We start from the raw sequence: 19,377 nt of genomic DNA, 5'->3' as shown, positions 1-19,377 counted from the left end.
TTCTTCTGCATAGACTGACACGAATAATTACTAAAATTCGACTCTGATGAGATGTTTGGTATCAGGGTGACTCCAAAGCTTAATTTAATGTGAGAATAAATGTGGACTTGGGATTTTAAAATGGATGACTAGCAACAAATTATGGGAATGGATGTGTAAAGAAGAGAGCAAGTTACTGATGATTTAGAATCTTGTCTATGCAGCACACCAAATAGTATTCACACAGGCTGTGCTCTCTGGGCTTTGTAGTGGGATGTTTCCCTTGATCCACATTTTTCTTCTTCTTTTCTTCTTTTTTTATGGCCACATGTGGCATACAGAAGCTCCTGGGCTAGGGGTTGAATTGGAGCTGCAGCTGCTGGGCTACACCACAGCCACAGCCAAGCTGGATCCAAGCCACATCTGTGGCAACACTGGATCCTTAACGCAATGAGCGAGGACAGGGTGGAACCTGAATCCTCATGGACATTATGTAAGATTCTTAACCCGCTGAGCCACAACAGGAACTCCTCTTTATATTTTAAAAATATTGTATCAGAGAGTTCCCATTGTGACACAGCTGTTAACGAACTGGACTAGGATCCATGAGGATGTGGGTTTGATCCCTGGCCTCATTCAGTGGGTCACGGATCTGGTATTGCCAAGATCTGTGATGTAGGTCACAGCTGAGGCTCAGATCTGGTGTTGCTGTGGCTGTGGCATAGGTTGGCAGCTGTAGCTCTGTCGACTCCTAGCTGGGGAACGTCCATATGCCACCATTGTGGCCCTAAAAGGAAAAAGAAATTTATCATATTACAAAGGGTGGTTTTTTTTTTGTATTAAGATTATGGAAGAATACTTTATATTTTATGTTAATACCTTGTGATTTTGTTTTCCTCCATATAAATCACTTATCTCTTTGGAATTTATTCTAGTATGTGGTGTGAGATAGGGATCTAACTTTATTATTTTTTCCAGTTGGCTACCCAATTAGAACATCTCAGTGTTTTGCTTTTCCCCATGATTTGATATCCTAGCTTTCTCTGACATATATTAACTTTCCTTATGTGTTTACTTCTGTTTCTTGACATTCTGTTTTATTCCATTGGTCTATCTGCCTATTTTTGCACCAGGTGAATTACTGGGGCCTATCACACTGATCATAGCTCCTCATTTTTAGAGTCTTTCTGGCTATTTTTGTTTCCTTTCATGTGTGAACTTTAAAATTCCTTGTTGGCATTTTTATTTAGATCATGTTGAATGTATAAATTAATTTAGGGAAAATTGATTTCTTTGTGACGTGGTTGTCCTATTAAAACACATGGTCCTGGGAGTTCTCATTGTGTCTCAGAGGGTTAAGAGCCCAACTAGTATCCATGAGGATAGGAGTTTGATCCCTGGCCCCCTAAAAAAAAAAAACCCAAAACAAACAAAAAACCCTCCATATTGTCCATATCTCTATTTGTTCAAGGTTTTGCTTATGTTCTTCAGGAGTGTTTTAAAGTTTTCTCATGTAAGTTCTATACATGTTAAAAATTTACTCAAAGTATGTTTTTGTTTTGTTTTATTACTTTTACAACTGGGATCTTTTCTCATGTACTTTCTGATTGTTTATATCTGCATGAAAGCCATTAACTTATATTAGTTGTGTATCCTGCCAACTTTTATTGTTCGTAGTAATTTTAGTTGGTTGTCTTGGGGGCTTCCAGGTATATAGTCCTATTGTACAAAACTTAGCAGTTCAAAACAATAATTGATCAATATTATTGATCATGAGTTTGTGGGGGTCCGAGAGATTCTTCTGGACTTGTCTGGGCTCCTTCATGAATCTGTAGGTTGAATAGGCAGCTCTTCTAACCTCGACTAGTGATTCCATACCTGTAGGGGCTGTCTGGAGGCGTGCCATGTATGATGGCCTTGGCTGAAACAACCAAGGTCTCCTCACTTGTCTCCCATTTTATACAACCACCCCCTCCCTAGTAGGGTCAGCCCAGGCATGTTCTTAGATTAGCTCCAGCATATTCTCAGGAGAATTTCAGAGGAGCAAGGGAACAAGGAAATGCACAAAGACTTCTCTGGCATTTGCTTCACTCACGGTTATGAGTATCTTAGTGGCCCAAGCAAGTCACATGACCAAACTCAGACTCCAGGGTTGGGAAAGCAGACTCTGACTCTTTATGAGAACTGCGTGTCAAAGGACAGTGATCAAAGGGAGGTTAACAAAGGGGCCATAAATGCAATCCACCTAACACATGCACCATCTGTAAACTGTAAACCTCTTTCTTTCCAGTTTCAGTTTCTCTAGTTCTGTTCTCTTGCCTAATTGCATTGGCCAGCTCCCCTAGTATGGCATTTAACAACAACCTCTACGGTGGTTGTTTTCAAAGAGCCAGCTTTTGGGTTTATTAGTTATACATTTTCAGTTTTTCTAACTGATTACTTTTCTCCTTTTCTTTTAATAATTTATTTTTTTCTCTTTTCTTTTAATTTGTTGTTTTTGTTCCTGACTTCTGTAGCCAGCTGTTGATACCCCACCCTAATCCCTTTACCAGGCCCGTACACTCATCTCTTACCTGCTGTCAGTGCTGACTGGTGGCAGCTCACAGCTGAACCTCCTTGGAATTGTCCTTGACCAATGGGGGTTCCCTTCCCAGGAAATGCCCGAGGTTATGCTTTCTCCCTGGGAATGCCCAAAGGTCTTGACTGAATGACCTCACCTTACAAGTCCGTGGTGCCCCTTATGTTCCAGAGCTCCTCACTGATCAGGCTGAGGTTAGACCTCAGCTGAACCCACATCTTTGCAAGCTCCCTTGTGGCCCATGTGATCTGAAGGCCTCTGGTCCCAGCTGATGTGGGGAATCCTGCTGCCTGCCCCCAACTGCCTGCCCAGATGGCCTGCTTCCCTGCTGCACTCCCAAAGATGGTCTGTGATTTGCCCAGCAACTCCATACCTTTCTGCATCCTTCAGCTAGGAAGAGCAGAATTTTATTGGAGTAGTTTCTGGTCTGTGTCTGCTGGAGATTCCAGGTTGGAAGATTCTTAGCATCTTGTCCAGAATACATATTAAAAAGCCAGAGAATTTGCTGGCATGTTATTCCTCAAGGGTTGAGTTCACACAAGTGATCTGCCTTCTTCTTTGTACTTTTCAGTCATCCTATGCTTGTTTATTGTACAATGTCCAGAGTTTTTTTTTAGTTGGAAGAGGTCAGATCTGAGAGGAATGGGGCTCTTGCACCTTGGCAGAACCTGGAAGTCCTTCACTGTATAGTATTTTCACTAATAGACATAAACACCCCAAAGAACATAGATAATAGTAAAATATAGTAATTAGGAAGTGATGAGATTCAAGTATTATCTTTTAGTTCATTTTTATAGCTGCACCTGCGGCATATGGAAGTTCCTGGGCCGGGGGTTGAACTGGAGCTACAGCTGCTGGCCTACGCCACAGCCACAGCAACACCAGATCCAAGCCACATCTTCAACCTACACTGCAGCTTGCAGCAATACTGGATCCTTAACCCACTGAGCGAAGCCAGGGATCCCGCATTTTCACAGATAAAATGTCAGGTCCTTAAACCTGCTGAGCTATGATGGGAATTCCTACCTTCATTATAAAATAGAATTTATTTCAGTGTAACTTCATATAAATTCATTTTTGATAATGGCTGTGTATAACAGCCAGTTCACAAAATTCTTTTATTTTTATTTTTATTTTTTATTTTTTGGTCTTTTTAGGGCCACACTCACTGCATGTAGAGGTTCCCAGGCTAGGCTCTAATTGGAGTTGTTGCCGCCAGCCTACGCCACAGCCACAGCAACGCGGGATCCAAGCCGCGTCTGCAACCTACACCACGGCTCATGGCAACACTGGATCATTAACCCACTGAGCAAGGCCAGGGATCAAACCTGCAACCTCATGGTTCCTAATCGGATTCGTTTCCACTGTGCCACGATGCAATGGAATTTCCACAAAATTCTTTAACATTTAACAATTGTGCCTCAGGAACTGACATAAGCTGGCTGCAACACACTCCTGGTTTTACTTAATATGTAGATAATATTTGGTCACAATTTTCATTTGCTATGAAATGACTTTTTTTTTCCTCATAAGGGTTTTTAGTTTTTTAAAATAGATTTACTGCTCTTTTTAGGGTCACTGTATGCATTCTATGCTAGTTTCTTTGTACTACGTAGAGTTGAATGATGTGTGGGAAATAGAATGGTTTCAGGTTGGGAGCCAGGAGAAGCTCAGATAGTGAGGCAGGTTAGGTCCTTTTCACAACACGGAACTGCCATGGAGATAGACTGTTTCTCTCAAACACTGGCTGTGTGTATGATTCTTCATGATGCCCTGATCCTAAACCTGTAGCTCAGGGACCAGCAGGCCTCCTGCTATCTGCTAGCTCACTGCCATTCCTCTCTCACTTTCCATAATTTCAGAGATTTTTTTTAAAGCTTTGAATAAATGAGAGTTCCTGTTGTGGCTCAGTGAGTTAAGAATCCAGTTAGTATCCATGAGGATGCAAGTTCGATCTCTGGCCTTGCTCAGTGGATTAAGGATCTGGTGTTGCTGTGAGCTGTGATGTAGGTTGTAGACATGTCTTTGATCCCATGTTGCTGTGGTTGTGGCATTTTAGGCCAGCAGCTGAAGCTCTGATTTGACTCTGAGCCTGGGAACTTCCATATGCTGCAGGTTCGACCATAAAAAGAAAAAAAAAAAAAAAAAAGGAAGCTTTGGAAATAACTTTATATAACACTTTATTAATGAATGGAAAAATGTCAAAGTTTATATGTCAGAGTATCAAAAATGACTTAAAAGCTCAAACACTTGCAGGGACAAAACCTATTTAGGATTTACCAATAAATTCTATTACCTACCAAAACAACAACAACAACAAAAAACTACGGGTTTTACTCCTCAGGCTGTACACCTCCTATTCAGGAAGTGAATTTTTACCAGCCTTTCCTGAGATCTGCCACCATGTGGCCTTGTGCTTTGAGATTTCTTTCTTTTTTTTTTCCCACTGTACAGCAAAGGGATCGAGTTATCCTTACATGATACATTTTTCCCCCACCCTTTGTTCTGTTGCAACATGAATATCTAGACATAGTTCTCAATGCTACTCAGCAGGATCTCCTTGTAAATCTATTCTAAGTTGTGTCTGATAAGCCCAAGCTCCCGATTTCTCCCACCCCCTCCCTCTCCCATCAGGCAGCCACAAGTCTATTCTCCAAGTCCATGATCTTCTTTTCTGTGGAGATGTTCATTTGTGCTGGATATTAGATTCCAATTATAAGTGATATCATATGGTATTTGTCTTTGTCTTTCTGGCTCATTTCACTCAGTATGAGAGTCTCTAGTTCCATCCATGTTGCTGCAAATGGCATTATGTCATTCTTTTTTATGGCTGAGTAGTATTCCATTGTGTATATATACCACCTCTTCCGAATCCAATCATCTGTTGATGGACATTTGGGTTGTTTCCATGTCCTGGCTATTGTGAATAGTGCTGCAAAGAACATGCGGGTGCGTGTGTCTCTTTTAAGTAGAGTTTTGTCCGGATATATGCCCGAGAGTGGGATTGCAGGGTCATGTGGAAGTTCTATGTATAGATTTCTAAGGTATCTCCAAACTGTTCTCCATAGTGGCTGTACCAGTTTACATTCCCACCAACAGTGCAGGAGGGTTCCCTTTTCTCCATACCCCCGCTAACACTTGTTATTTGTGGACTTCTTTTTTTTTTATTTTTTATGTTCCCACTGTACAGCAAGGGGGTCAGGTTATCCTTACATGTATACATTGCAGTTACAGTTTTTTCCCCCACCCTTTCTTCTGTTGCGACAGGAGTATCTAGACATAGTTCTCAATGCTATTCAGCAGGATCTCCTTGTAAATCTATTCTAAGTTGTGTCTGATAAGCCCAAGCTCCCGATCCCTCCCACTCCCTCCCCCTCCCATCAGGCAACCACAAGTCTCTTCTCCAAGTCCATGATCTTCTTTTCTGAGGAGATGTTCATTTGTGCTGGATATTAGATTCCAACTATAAGTGATATCATATGGTATTTGTCTTTGTCTTTCTGGCTCATTTCACTCAGTATGAGAGTCTCTAGTTCCATCCATGTTGCTGCAAATGGCATTATGTCATTCTTTTTTATGGCTGAGTAGTATTCCATTGTGTATATATACCACCTCTTCCGAATCCAATCATCTGTTGATGGACATTTGGGTTGTTTCCATGTCCTGGCTATTGTGAATAGTGCTGCAAAGAACATGCGGGTGCGTGTGTCTCTTTTAAGTAGAGTTTTGTCCGGATATATGCCCGAGAGTGGGATTGCAGGGTCATGTGGAAGTTCTATGTATAGATTTCTAAGGTATCTCCAAACTGTTCTCCATAGTGGCTGTACCAGTTTACATTCCCACCAACAGTGCAGGAGGGTTCCCTTTTCTCCATACCCCTGCTAACACTTGTTATTTGTGGACTTCTTAATGATGGCCATTCTGACTGGTGTGAGGTGGTATCTCATGGTAGTTTTGATTTGCATTTCTCTTATAATCAGCGATGTTGAGCATTTTCTCATGTGTTTGTTGGCCTGTATATCTTCCTTGGAGAAATGTCTATTCAGGTCTTTTGCCCATTTTTCCATTGGTTGATTGGCTTTTTTGCTGTTGAGTTGTATAAGTTGCTTATATATTCTAGAGATTAAGCCCTTGTCAGTTGCATCATTTGAAACTATTTTCTCCCATTCTGAAAGTTGTCTTTTTGTTTTCTTTTGGGTTTCCTTTGCTGTGCAAAAGCTTTTCAGTTTGATGAGGTCCCATGGGTTTATTTTTGCTCTAATTTCTATTGCTTTGGGAGACTGACCTGAGAAAATATTCATGATGTTGATGTCAGAGAGTGTTTTGCCTATGTTCTCTTCTAGGAGTTTGATGGTGTCCTGTCATATATTTAAGTCTTTCAGCCATTTGGAGTTTCTTTTTGTGCATGGTGTGAGGGTGTGTTCTAGTTTCATTGCTTTGCATGCAGCTGTCCAGGTTTCCCAGGAATGCTTGCTGAAGAGGTGTTCTTTTTCCCATTTTATGTTCTTGCCTCCCTTGTCAAAGCTTAATTGACCATAGGTGTCAGGGTTTATTTCCGGGTTCTCTATTCTGTTCCATTGGTCTGTCTGTCTGTTTTGATACCAGTACCACACTGTTTTGATGACTGTGGCTTTGTAGTATTTCTTGAAGTCTGGGAGAGTTATGCCTCCTGCTTGGTTTTTGTTTCTCAGGATTGCTTTGGCGATTCTGGGTCTTTTGTGGTTCCATATAAATGTTTGGATTGTTTGTTCTAGTTCTGTGAAAACTGTCATGGGTAATTTGATAGGGATTGCATTGCTTTGGGTAGTATGGCCATTTTTACAATATTGATTTTTCCAATCCAGGAACATGGAATATCTTCCCATTTCTTTACATCTTCTTTGATTTCTTTGATTAAAGTTTTACAGTTCTTGGCATATAAGTCCTTTACCTCCTTGGTCAGGTGTATTCCGAGGTATTTGATTTTGTGAGGTGCAATTTTAAAAGGTATCATATTTTTGTATTCCTTTTCTAATATTTCATTGCTGGTATACAGAAATGCGACTGACTTCTGAATGTTAATCTTATATCCTGCTACTTTACTGAATTTATTAATCAGTTCGAGTAGTTTTTGGGTTGAGTCCTTAGGGTTTTCTATGTATAGTATCATGTCATCTGCATACAGTGACAGTTTTATGTCTTCTCTTCCTATATGGATGCCTTTTATTTCTTTTGTTTGTCTAATTGCTGTGGCTAGGACTTCCAAAACTATGTTGAAGAGCAGTGGTGAGAGTGGGCATCCCTATCTTGTTCCAGATTTGAGTGAGAAGGCTTTCAGTTTTTCTCCATTGAGTATTATATTTGCTGTGGGTTTGTCATAAATGGCTTTGATTATGTTCAGGAATGTTCCCTCTATACCCACTTTGGTGAGGGTCTTGATCATGAATGGATGTTGGACTTTGTCAAATGCTTTTTCTGCATCTATTGAGATGATCATATGATTTTTGACTTTTTTTTTTTTTGTTAATGTGGTGTATGATGTTGATTGATTTGCGTATGTTGAACCATCCTTGTGAACCTGGGATGAACCCTACCTGGTCATGGTGTATAATTTTTTTGATATGTTGTTGGATTCGGTTGGCTAAGATTTTGTTGAGAATTTTTGCATCTATATTCATCAATGATATTGGGCAATAGTTTTCTTTTTTGGTGGTATCTCTGTCTGGTTTTGGAATGAGGGTGATGGTGGCATCATAGAATGTCTTTGGGAGTATTCCTTCTTCTTCAACCTTTTGAAAGAGTTTAAGGAGAATGGGCACCAGTTCCTCTTTATGTGTTTGATAGAATTCGCCTGTGAAGCCGTCTGGTCCTGGACTTTTATTTGTAGGAAGTGTTTTTATGACCTCTTCAATTTCATTTCTAGTGATCGGTCTGTTCAGTTGGTCTGTTTCTGCTTGATTCAGTTTTGGCAGGCTGTAAGATTCTAGAAAATTGTCCATTTCTTCCAGATTGGCAAATTTGTTGTCATATAGTTGTTCATAGTATTCTCTTATGGTTTTTTGTATTTCTGCAGTATCTATTGTGATTTCTCCTTTTTCATTTATAATTTTGGTTATTTGAGTTCTTTCTCTCCTCTTTTTAGTGACTCTGGCCAGGGGTTTGTCAATTTTGTTTACCTTTTCAAAGAACCAGCTCTTGGTTTTATTAATTTTCTCTATTGTTTTTTGAATCTCTATTTTATTGATTTCTTCTTTGATCTTTATAATTTCCTTCCTTCTGCTGACTTTAGGACTTTTTTGTTCTTCTTTTTCTAATTCATTTAGGTGGCAGGTTATGTTGTCAATTTGGGATCTTTCTTCTTTTTTGAGAAAGGCCTGTATTGCTATAAATTTTCCTCTGAGCACTGCTTTCGCAGCATCCCATAGATTTTGAGAGGTTGTGTCTTCATTATCATTTGTTTCAAGGTATTTTTTAATTTCCTTCTTGATTTCCTCATTGACCCATTGGTTTTGTAGTAGCCTATTGTTTAGTCTCCATGTAGTAGGTTTTTTCTCATTTCTTTTCCCGTGGTTGATTTCTAATTTCATGGCATTGTGGTCAGAGAAGATACTTGAGATAATTTCTATGCTCCTAAATTTGTTGAGGTTAGCTTTGTGTCCCAATATGTGATCAATTCTTGAGAATGTTCCATGTGCACTTGAGAAGAATGTGTATTGTGATTTTTTTGGATGTAGTGTCCTGAAGAGATCAATTAAGTCTAACTTTTCTATTGTTTCCTTTAGGATCTCTGTTGCTTTATTGGTTTTCTGTCTAGAGGATCTGTCCATTGATGTGAGGGGGGTATTAAGGTCTCCTACTATGATTGTATTCTCATCAATATCTCCCTTTATGTCTGTTAATATTTGTTGTATGTATCTGGGTGCTCCTGTATTTGGGGCATATGTGTTGACGATAGTAACATCCTCTCCTTGGATCCCTTAATCATTAAGTAGTGTCCTTCTTTGTCTTTCTTTATGTCTTTTGTCTTAAAGTCTGTTTTGTTTCATATGAGTGTTGTGACTCCTGCTTTCCTGCTTGTCATGTCTGTTGGTGTGAAATATTTTTCCCCACCCTTTCACTTTCAATCTATATGTATCTTTTGTCCTAAGGTGAGTTTCTTGTAGGCAGCATATTGAAGGTTTTTGCCTTTTTATCCACTCAGCCACCCTGTGTCTTTTGATTGGGGCATTCAGTCCATTGACATTTAAGGTGATAATTGATAGATGATTATTTATTGCCATTTGAACCTCGTGTTCCAGTTGATTCTATGGTTCTCCATTCTTCCTTTCTTATTTTGGTTGGATGGTCTGTGGTTATTATCTGCTTGAGTGCTTTTTTTTTTTTTCATTTTTCTGCGAATGCAATATTTGGTTTTGGCTTGTGGTTGCCCTGTTTTTTAAGTATGCTAACCCCTTCCTATAATTGTGTGTTTTAGCTTGATCGTCCTGTAGGTTCAAAGACTTCATTACTATATTAAAATTAAGAAGAGAAACAAGCAAACAAACAAACAAAAAGGGTTATTTACCTCCTAACATCCCTTGCCCACATTTTATGGTTTTGATGACTCTTTTATTTTTTTCTTTTTAATTTTATTTTGTTTGAAGCATGTTCATGATTAAATCTGTATGCTGGCTTATTTGAGTGACTGCTCTCTGATTGTGGTTTCCTCAGTCCTAGTTCTTCCTCTTCTTTTTTTTTTCTTTTTCCTCCCTTTCTTTCCTTCCTTTCTTTTTGATTTAGAGAAGCCCTTTCAATATTTCTTTTAGCCTGGCTTTTGTGTTGCTGTATTCTTTTAGTTTTTGTTTGTTGGAAAAAATTTTTATTTCTCCTTCTATTTTAAATGATATTCTTGCTGGATAGAGTATTCTAGGTTGCCTATTTTTTCCTTTTAGCACTTTAAATATCTCTTGCCATTTCCTCTTGGCCTGTAGTGTTTCTGTAGAGAAATCAGTTGATAATCTTATGGGGGTTCCATTGTAGGTAACATTCTGCTTTTCTCTTGCTGCCTTTAGGATCCTCTCTTTATCACTAACTTTTGCCATTTTTATTATTATGTGTCTTGGTGTGGGTCTATTTGGGTTCAACTTGTTTGGGGCCCTCTGTGCTTCCTATATCTTGAACTCAGTATCTTTTAGATTTGGGAAGTTTCCAGCGATAATTTCTTCAAACATATTTTCCATTCCCGTATCTTTTTCTACTCCTTCTGGAATTCCTATTATGCGTAGATCGGCCCATAGGTCTCTTATATTGCTTTCCTGTTTTTTGATTTGGTTTTCTGTCTGCTGACCTGATTGGGTGATTTCCATTATTCTATCTTCCATATCACTGATTCGTTCTTCTGCATTATTCATTCTGGTTTTTACTGCCCCTAGTTCTGTTTATATCTCTGCAAATGAATTTTATAGTTTTTCTTGGCTCCTCCTTATATTTTCTAGTTCCTTCCTGTGGGCGTCTGCATTACTGTTCATATCGTCTCTTAATTCCTTCAGTATTTTCACTATTTCTCTTTTGAACTCCAGGTCTGTCAGACTGCAAAGATCTGTTTCATTGTTGACTGCTTTAGGTGAGTTCTCCTATTGGTTTAACTGGGGGTGGTTTCTCAGCTTCTTCATCTTGCTTGTTGTTTTCTTTTTCCTGGTGGAGTTGTACTCTCTGTGGCTGGGTAGTGTTTGCCTTGTCACTGCCGTGGAATGTTTCCTGAGGGCTGGTGTTGTTGGTCAGCCTTTTTTGAGGCAGCGTGGCTTTTCTGGAGTGTTGGTGGGGCTAACAGGGTCTCTTTGAAGCAAAGGAGGACTTCCTGAGGTCAGACAGGATTGGGAGGTCCACACCACAATGGTAGCAGATTTCACTCAGCCGGGCAGAGCTTGCTCTGGTGTTTTTAGGCTATTGGGTTCTTTCAGGAGGCTGGCGGTGCTGGGCAGCTGTTCCTCAGGAGTGCAGCACCCCCCACGGGCTGGAGCAGCTATCTGGATCACTGAGAACTCAAGAGGTTCTTCCCCAGGGCAGCCTGACTCAGAAGGACTGTCTGAGAATGTAGGCAGATCTTTTCACGGTCCGGCCAAGCTTGTTGTAGCCTTTCTGGGTTGCAGGGGCTCCTGCAGGGAGCTGGCGGTCCTGTGCAGCTGTTCCATGGAAGTGCGGCAGCCCCTGAGGACTGGAGCAGCTAGCTGGGCTGCTGTGAACCTAAGAGGCTCTTCCCCAGGGCAGTCCAACTCGGAAGAACTGTGTGAGAATTAGGCAGTTCTTTTCACGGCCTGGCCAAGCTTGTTCTAGCTTTTCTGGGCTGCAGGCCTTTTCCAGGGTGCTGGCAGTGTTTGGTGCTGCTCCGCGGGGGTGCAGTCCCTCCAAAGGGCAAGCAGGCCAGGGCAGGAGCCCTGTGGTGGTAGGCTTCAGGCAGTTGTTGAGGCCAGCCCTCCTGGATGGCAGGCAGCCCCAGGTCCGGAGTGTGCATAAGGGGTGGCGGGTGGTGGGGGGAGGGGATGCACTGGGATGCACAGCTTTCTGGTAGCTAGTGGGCTGGTAAGCTCGCTGTGGCATGGGAAGTATTCTATGGGGACCCACCTCTCCTTCTCTCCCCTCCCCAACACTGGAGCAGACCTGGCTCTTCTCCCAGGTTCCCTCTGATGTGGTTTTCCACTTCCCCGCCCCTAGAGTATTTCTCCCTCCCCCTGCAACGCTCTGCTTTCTAGTCTCCCAGGCAGTCTCTGCCCTGTCAAACTTGACAGACCGGTTTCTAGACCTCCCAAGCAGTCTCTGCTCCACCCCGCCCCCCCAGCCCTTTCCTGGGGACTAACCTCCAGAGCCAAGGTCTTGGTGCCCAGCCCCCACCCAGGCATCTCAATTTTTTGGTGACTGTGCCCATAGTTCAGATGATTTGTTCGGTTCTCGATCTGCTTTTCAGAACTCCGACTTACTGCTACACTCTTCTCTGCATCTGGAGATTCCTCTGGTTTGTTTGATCTTTCCCCTGTGTAGGTGACTTTCCAGGGTGCGGGATCCCTTTCTCCTCCGCAGTTCCCTTTCAGGAGCGCCTGTCCAGCTCGGATTCACCTTCTTTCACTCTCCTCTTTTCTCCTGTTTTACCTAGTAATGTCATGAAATTCTTGCCATTATTGGAGTTTAGGTTCTTCTGCCAGTGATTGGTTGCTGTTCTGTGTGAGTCGTTTATCCTGTAGATGTGGTTTTTTTTGTTGTGTTTGTGGGAGAGGGTGAGCGTGTCTCCCTACTCTTCCGCCATCTTGTCGAGAACCGAGATCTTTTTCCGTGGTTCTTTTTTCTACTTCCTCCTGCCCAAACGCCACTTGACTCAGATGCTTTGGGCAACCTTCCTTGTATGTTTGAATCTGCAGAGTTTTCCAGACTCCCAGTTTTATTGAAATTGGAATTTTAATTTTCTGTCCTCCTTAGGGGAAGATGCTGACTTTAGGCAGTAATGTTCATACTGAAATCCCCGCAAGTAGTTCTGACTCAAAAAAAAAAAAAAAAAAAAAAAAGAAGGAAAGAAAGAAAGAAAGAAAAAGAATGTTTGTTATAATCTTAAGAATTTTATGTTGGGGAGTTTCTGTGTCCATTTGGCATTTTATTTGGGGGAGGGATTGTCTTTTACATTTCAGGATTCCCCTTGGGTCCTCTTCAATTTTTCAGTGACCTGTCGCTCGGATAAGAGGGAAAGTCCAGATGGTCAGGTTGGCTCTTGTTTGGCCTGGGGCGGTTGGCCAGCAGGTATTTAGGGAAAATATTTAAATGAGATGCTGCACTGCTCCTGAGGGCCTACACAGGCATTTAAAGCATGCCCTATATGTCCACGCGGTTTATATTCTGGTTGGGAATAAACTTGATGTCAGGACCATATGTGTGGTGGACATGTCTTTTGGGACACCGATGGGAACACTGTCTCCAGGATCTGGCCATGAAACTAGAGGACCCAAATAAGTTTAAGGTCAACTATCATTGAATGGGGCCTCCCATGGGCCAGGCCCTGTAGGGGTGCTGGGCCTGTAAAAAAACAGATCTGATGTAGTTCCTGCCCTCGAGAAGGAGGAGGTGGAATAAATAAGAGCATGAACAGCAGTTAATATTATGGAGCACTTACCCTATATCTGCAAACACTAGTCTAGCATATGAAATGATACTCCTCCAAGCTATGCTCGAGTCTCACTCCCATCTTGTAGGTGAGATGGTGGAGACCTGGGGACTGTCGGCCATGTGATCTTGGTTATATAGTCAGTGATAGTCGGGAATCAAACCCAAGGGAGGTTTCTTCCAGGCTCAGGCTGCGCTTTGGGTTTAAACATTTTATTTTACCAAAAATTAAAAAAATTTTTCACTTTTTCTTTTCTTTTGTTTTTTGGCCTCCCCTTGGCATAAAGAGTTCCCAGGCCAGGGATCAGATCTGAGCTGCAGTTTCAACCTACACCACAGCTGTGACAGTGCCAGATCCTTTAACCCACTGTACCAGGCTGGGGATCAAACCTGTGTCCTGTTGCTGCAGAGACACCATCAATCTCACAGTGGAAATTCCACAAATTTTTTTCATTTTAAAGGAGGCTTTTAAAAATTTTTCCATTATAGTTAGTTTACAGTGTTCTATCAATTTCTGCTGTGCAGCAAAGTGGCCCAGGCATGCGTGTGCGCGCGTGCGCGCACACGCACACACACACATTCTTTTTCTCACATTATCCTCCATCATGCTCCATCACAAGTGACTAGATATAGTTCCCAGTGCTATACAGCAGGAGCTCATTGCTCATCCATTCCAAAGCAATAGTTTGCATCTATTAACCCCAGATGCCCAGTCCGTCCCACTCCCTCCCTCTTCCCCAAGTCTGTTCTAAGGGAGACTTTTTTAAACTTGCGGTATAGTTGATTTGCAATGTTGTGTTAGTTTCTGGTGTATAGCAAAGTGATTCAGGTAGACATATTTACATATATATTTTTTTCTGGATTCTTTTCCATTATAGGTTATTACAAGATACTGGATATAGTTCCCCGTGCTCTACAGTACGGCCTTGTTGTTTGTGTTTAAACGTTTTAGCCAGCAGCATCGAACCTCCCCTTCTGTGTCATTGAGGTTCTTTGAGAAACAGACACTGAGATGGGATTATGTGTGCAAGAGACCTTTTGGGGGAAACATCTGGGGTCTGGGGGAGGGGCTGCAGGAGGTCGGGGAACCTTCAGGATATCTGTGGCCCCAGGCTGACCTTGGCAAAATGGTGAGAAGAAAGGGCACAGCATAGTTGTGAGACAGTCTGAGAGGGCCAGAAGGGGGCACCGGGCAGAAGTCTCCTTTTGGGCATGAATTGTGTGAACCCTGTCATGCTCGTCACAGCTGGGAGCAGCCTAATTGCAGAGCAGCCTGGGGTCAATGCCAAGGTTACTTCCAGGGAATGGCAGCTGCAAGTTGCTGTGGAATGCTGCTCCCCACTGCAGGTTCTCTTGAAGGAAACTCTAAGTGACACTCCTGGGGCTACCACAGAGGTGACTCAAATCTTTCCATTTCAGGCACGAGCAGAGGAGGAAATGCTGGACTCTTGTCTTAAGAGGTCATCTTATCAGGAAACCCTTCTTTCTTTTCTTCCATTCCCCCCCCCCCCATATTGACCACACAGCCTGTGTCCCACACTTGGTGGGTGGCCTCCTTCCATGCACAGTATCAAACCAGATATACAGAGAGACCCAGCAAAGATGTCTCTTTGGTCAGATCTCTTGGTTCAAAGGCTGCAGTCACACTCACCATCAATCCAATGTCTTTTTTTTTTTTTTTCTTTTTAGGGATGTACTCACATCATATGGAAGTTCCCAGGCTAGGGGTCGAATCAGAGCTGCAGCTGCCAGCCTGCACAATAGCCACAGCAATGCAGGATCTGAGCCTTGTCTGTGACCTACACCACAGTTCTTTAACCCACTGAGTGAAGCCAGGGATCGAACCCACAACCTCATGGTTCCTAGTCAGATTTGTTTCCGCTGTGCCAAGATGGGAACTCCCTCAATCAAACATCTTAACACCCACTTTGTATCCATTCATCACAGGTATGATTTAAGTCTGGATGAAATGAGAACTCTGACACTTCAGAGAGTGAAGTTTACCATGGGCCTACCTTTGTTAAAGCGTGCAATTCAGGAACAGGTAAGGTTCATTGTTATTTTGGTGTGTGTGAGTGAATGAGAGAGAGACAGAGACAGAGGGAGCAAGAAGATTTCGTTTTGCTTGTTTTTGTGACTTGTGGAAGGAAGCTCATGAATTTTGTCCTGTGGTGTGGGGGAGGGCCTCCTTCACCCTCCCTTTCTGCCCCCCCCAATATAATTGACATTCACTTTTCCCAAGCCCACAGGCTTAGGAATAAGGGAGTCAACAGAGGTAATGAAATATTTGTTCACAAAACAAATGTAATTTGGGGTATAAAATGCAAATATCTGAGAAATGTAATGACATCACTTTATAGGCTCTTCAAGAATTTTAAACTTGCCCCAAATAGATGATTTTTGTTTGTCTAAAAATTGCCCTTCTAAATGCAGTTAAATTCTTTTAGCCAATTTAGCTTCATCAAAAAGAAGCAAAAAAAGAAGATGCAATTAGAGGATTCCTTTGTGATGCAACCATTAGGAACTCTAGGTTTTAGCCAAATTTAAGTCCATTTCATTCAGCTTTATAGACCTTCCTTAAACCTAATGCTCTAGAGAGGAAAAAAAATACTCCCTTTTGAGACCCCCAGGGGAAGGCCCTGAGCTGGGGATAAGCTTCAGCAGAGGCCCAGGAGCTGAAGGAATCTTTCAGTGAGCTCTGCCCCCCTCCTGCCCATTGTGGTCTGTGGAGGGAGAGGCTGAGGACCCAGGGGGTGTGGGGATCATCCCCATTCCAAAGACCACGGGGGGCTTGTTTCTTTGTGAAGTGTGGATCAGAGAGGGTGGGGGCTTGAGGTCCCTGTGTGAGACCAGGTCACCACCCTCCTGCCTTCCTTGGTTGGCTGTCTGTCTGTCCTGAGGAGGCAGAGACAGAGCTCAGCATCTTCTTGTCAGGAAGAAACTACAAGCAGAGCTTTGGCACCTCCTGTTGAGGTCCTGCAGCTCCTTCAAGGTGACAAGGGCACAGTACTGCCACACTTTGATGGAGAGCGTGTGGAAGGAAACATCCACAGAATAGGAGGAGCATGCCTGCAAAGCCTGGAAAACTCATTTCCTACCAAGCAGAACATGCTGGCAAAGTAGATGTTCAAGCTGGCATTTTGCCTCCCAATGGAATGTATGTTTAGACATGACTGCAACCTGCTAGCCAACCAACCAACTAACCAGCCAACTAGCCAACCAGCTAACCAACCAGCCAACCAACCAACCAACCATGCATGCATCCAAATGGATCCATCCATCCATCCATCCATCCTACCAGCCAACCATCCGATTAGCCAACAAGCCAACCAGCCAACCAACCAACCAAGAAGACGTAAAAACCCTAATCTCTCTTTGCTTCCTGATACTTTCTCTATCAGAGTCTGGCCTCCACATGCATCTGGCATGGGGCTGGTGGGAAGGTAAGATTCTGACATGAGGGGCCAGTGTCCTGCCCTCTTAATTAGCCCAATATGTCTGAGGCTTAACTTAGTGTCAATAATCGAGACCTGGACATGAGGGTTGATCCTTTAATGAGGTTTACCCATGGCTGCCTGGCCCCCTGCGTCTGAAGGATTAGCCTGTGTCCTCTTGTTCCTCATGAAGCGTGTAAGCCCTGGATCCAATTATATTCCTGTTTTCCTGGCTCCCTCTGTGGTCTTTGGCATCCTGGGCCACTTCTTCCTGAAAGGTTAGGTGTAATTCTGACACGAGGCACAGGCATTTCCCTTAGTCATTCCCTTAGTCATCTGGTGCTTCTCTCTGTGTGAATTTACCAAAGCCCTTGAACCTAAAGGAAATTTAGCCAATTGGTCACCAGTCACCAAGGCTGCAGGCTCCTCTGGGTGGCAGGGGGAGTCGTAAGACTCCGAGGCACGCTGGCATGTGAAGGCTCTCTGATTCCACCTTGTAAACAGCTGGAGGAGCTGTCCATGGCCAGTAATCCCAGAAGTGTGACCTGATTCTTCCTGCCTCTCCATGAAAATACTGAGTCAGGGCTGAACATCCTGTTCAGAGAGCATCCCAGGTCCTTCCGTCTTTCCCTGGCCCTCGTGTTGCTCCAAACTTTCGGGCATGCTGGGATGACCTTCCAGGCAGAGAGCGGCGTGGGATGTGTGATGATGGTTTTCTCCTTTGTCCTATGTCTCGGCAGACAGCCCCCAGGCCCAGGATAAGCCTGTTTCCATTCTGTGTATCCCCCTCTGTCCTCTGAGTTCGATTTGTTTCAATAATTTAAAAAGGAAAGCAGTATCTGAGCCTGGCTCTAGAGTGTACACACACACACACAGAGTGTGAACAATCTCCTTGCACCCTTTCTTTTTTTCAGTTACATATAATTTTTAAATTGCAGTATAGTTGATTTACAATATTGTGCCAATTTCTGCTGTACAGCATAGAGATCCAGTCACACACACACACACACATTCTTTTTCTTATACTATTTTTCATCATGTTCTATCTCAAAAGGTTGGATATAGTTCCCGTGCTGTACAGTAGGACCATCATTGCACCTTTTCAACTTCTGCACCTGTTTGCAGTGACATCACATTGGTGCCTCTCAGCTGACTCTCTTTTCTCTCTGAGGAGTTAGGACTGGGCCCTGGGTGGGGAAAGTCTCTGACTCCTGGAATTTCCAGACAAGGAGACAGAGGACCCAGTTGGGACATCTTCTTTGTGGCAGTGCTGGGACTAGCAGTGTGGCACTCTGTCAGGTGCCTTGTCCAGTCTGTGTGGCCCCTTCTAGAGAGACATCCATCCCTGGAAGCCGCCAGAGGCTGATGGCCTGTCCCAATAATGGCTCACACTAAGTACAGACTCCGGGCTAGTCCCAGTTCTAAGAGCTTTAAGTGGATGATCTCATTTAACATTCACAGCATCCCTAAGGGTATTCTCATTTTACAGATGAGGAGACTGGAGCTGAGTAATTGGCCAGAGGGCACACAGTTAGTGAGTTATATTGTAACTGATGGAGGAGGATTCAAACCCAGGTGGCTTGCTTCCTGGGCTCAATCAGATCTGGTGGTTCTCACCCCAGGATGCACATGACAGTTGCCCAGGGAGCTTTCTAAACCCTTGCGGACCAGGCTTTTTGGCAGGCCAGTGGGATCAGCATGTATACCTCTCAGGTCATCTGGTGCATGTCCTGGCTTGAGTTCTGCGCCACTGTCCTTCTTTCCTGGAACCCAGTACTGTGTCCCCAGATGGCTCTCATACAGCATTTGCCCGTCATGGTTCAGGGTGGACTCCGAGGGATGGTTCATCCCAACATGACCCTTTCCCAGGAGGGAGCCAGTAGGGGTCAGACTGTTCCTGGCTGAATGAGGAAGCAGAACAGGTATCCGGATAATGAAGCACCCACTCCATCCATGTCTGCTTCCCCCACCCTGCCCCCAACTCTTCTCTCCCATCCTGAGTGAGTCCTTATCCCATCATCCACCTGAGCAGTGAGCATGGCATCCTCATCATCACCAAAACCAGTGGTTCTCAAAGTGGTACCCAAGGCTCTTCCAGGCACTACCTGAAAAGTAGATGTCCAACTACCTGTGTGCTTGACACCAGATTTTCATCATAAACTTCAACCAACCCACATATGGCAACAGACTGGGTGCGGAAATAGACATGAGAGACCGGCTGTCCTTTATTAAGCCAGATGCTAAAACAATTTGTAAAAATGCGAAACAATGCCATTCTCAGTGAGT

The 19,377-nt window shown here is 43.2% G+C and overlaps 1 protein-coding gene across 32 annotated transcripts in view; it reads left to right on the top strand.

Moving 5' to 3' along the window:
• ACOXL (acyl-CoA oxidase like) overlaps positions 1-19,377 on the top strand; it is a 359,990-nt gene that overhangs the window by 30,849 nt on the left and 309,764 nt on the right. For all 32 annotated transcript variants that reach the window (XR_014839628.1, XR_014839629.1, XR_014839634.1 and 29 more), the window contains exon 2: positions 15,605-15,701. Coding sequence is in view for 16 of the 32 variants with exons in the window: in XM_085016057.1 (XP_084872183.1) it covers positions 15,605-15,701 (97 nt within the window). In the remaining 16 variants the exon portion in view is untranslated. The remainder of the gene's footprint in view (positions 1-15,604; positions 15,702-19,377) is intronic.

The sequence above is a fragment of the Sus scrofa genome, chromosome 3 (assembly GCF_054392235.1).
Source record: "Sus scrofa isolate SSC_HxYL_T2T_F1_AM1 chromosome 3, Sscrofa_HxYL_maternal_Yorkshire_Landrace_v2.0, whole genome shotgun sequence".
Lineage (NCBI taxonomy): Eukaryota > Metazoa > Chordata > Mammalia > Artiodactyla > Suidae > Sus > Sus scrofa.
Note: the sequence above shows the minus strand (reverse complement) of the source record. Positions and strands in the feature narration are given on the sequence as shown.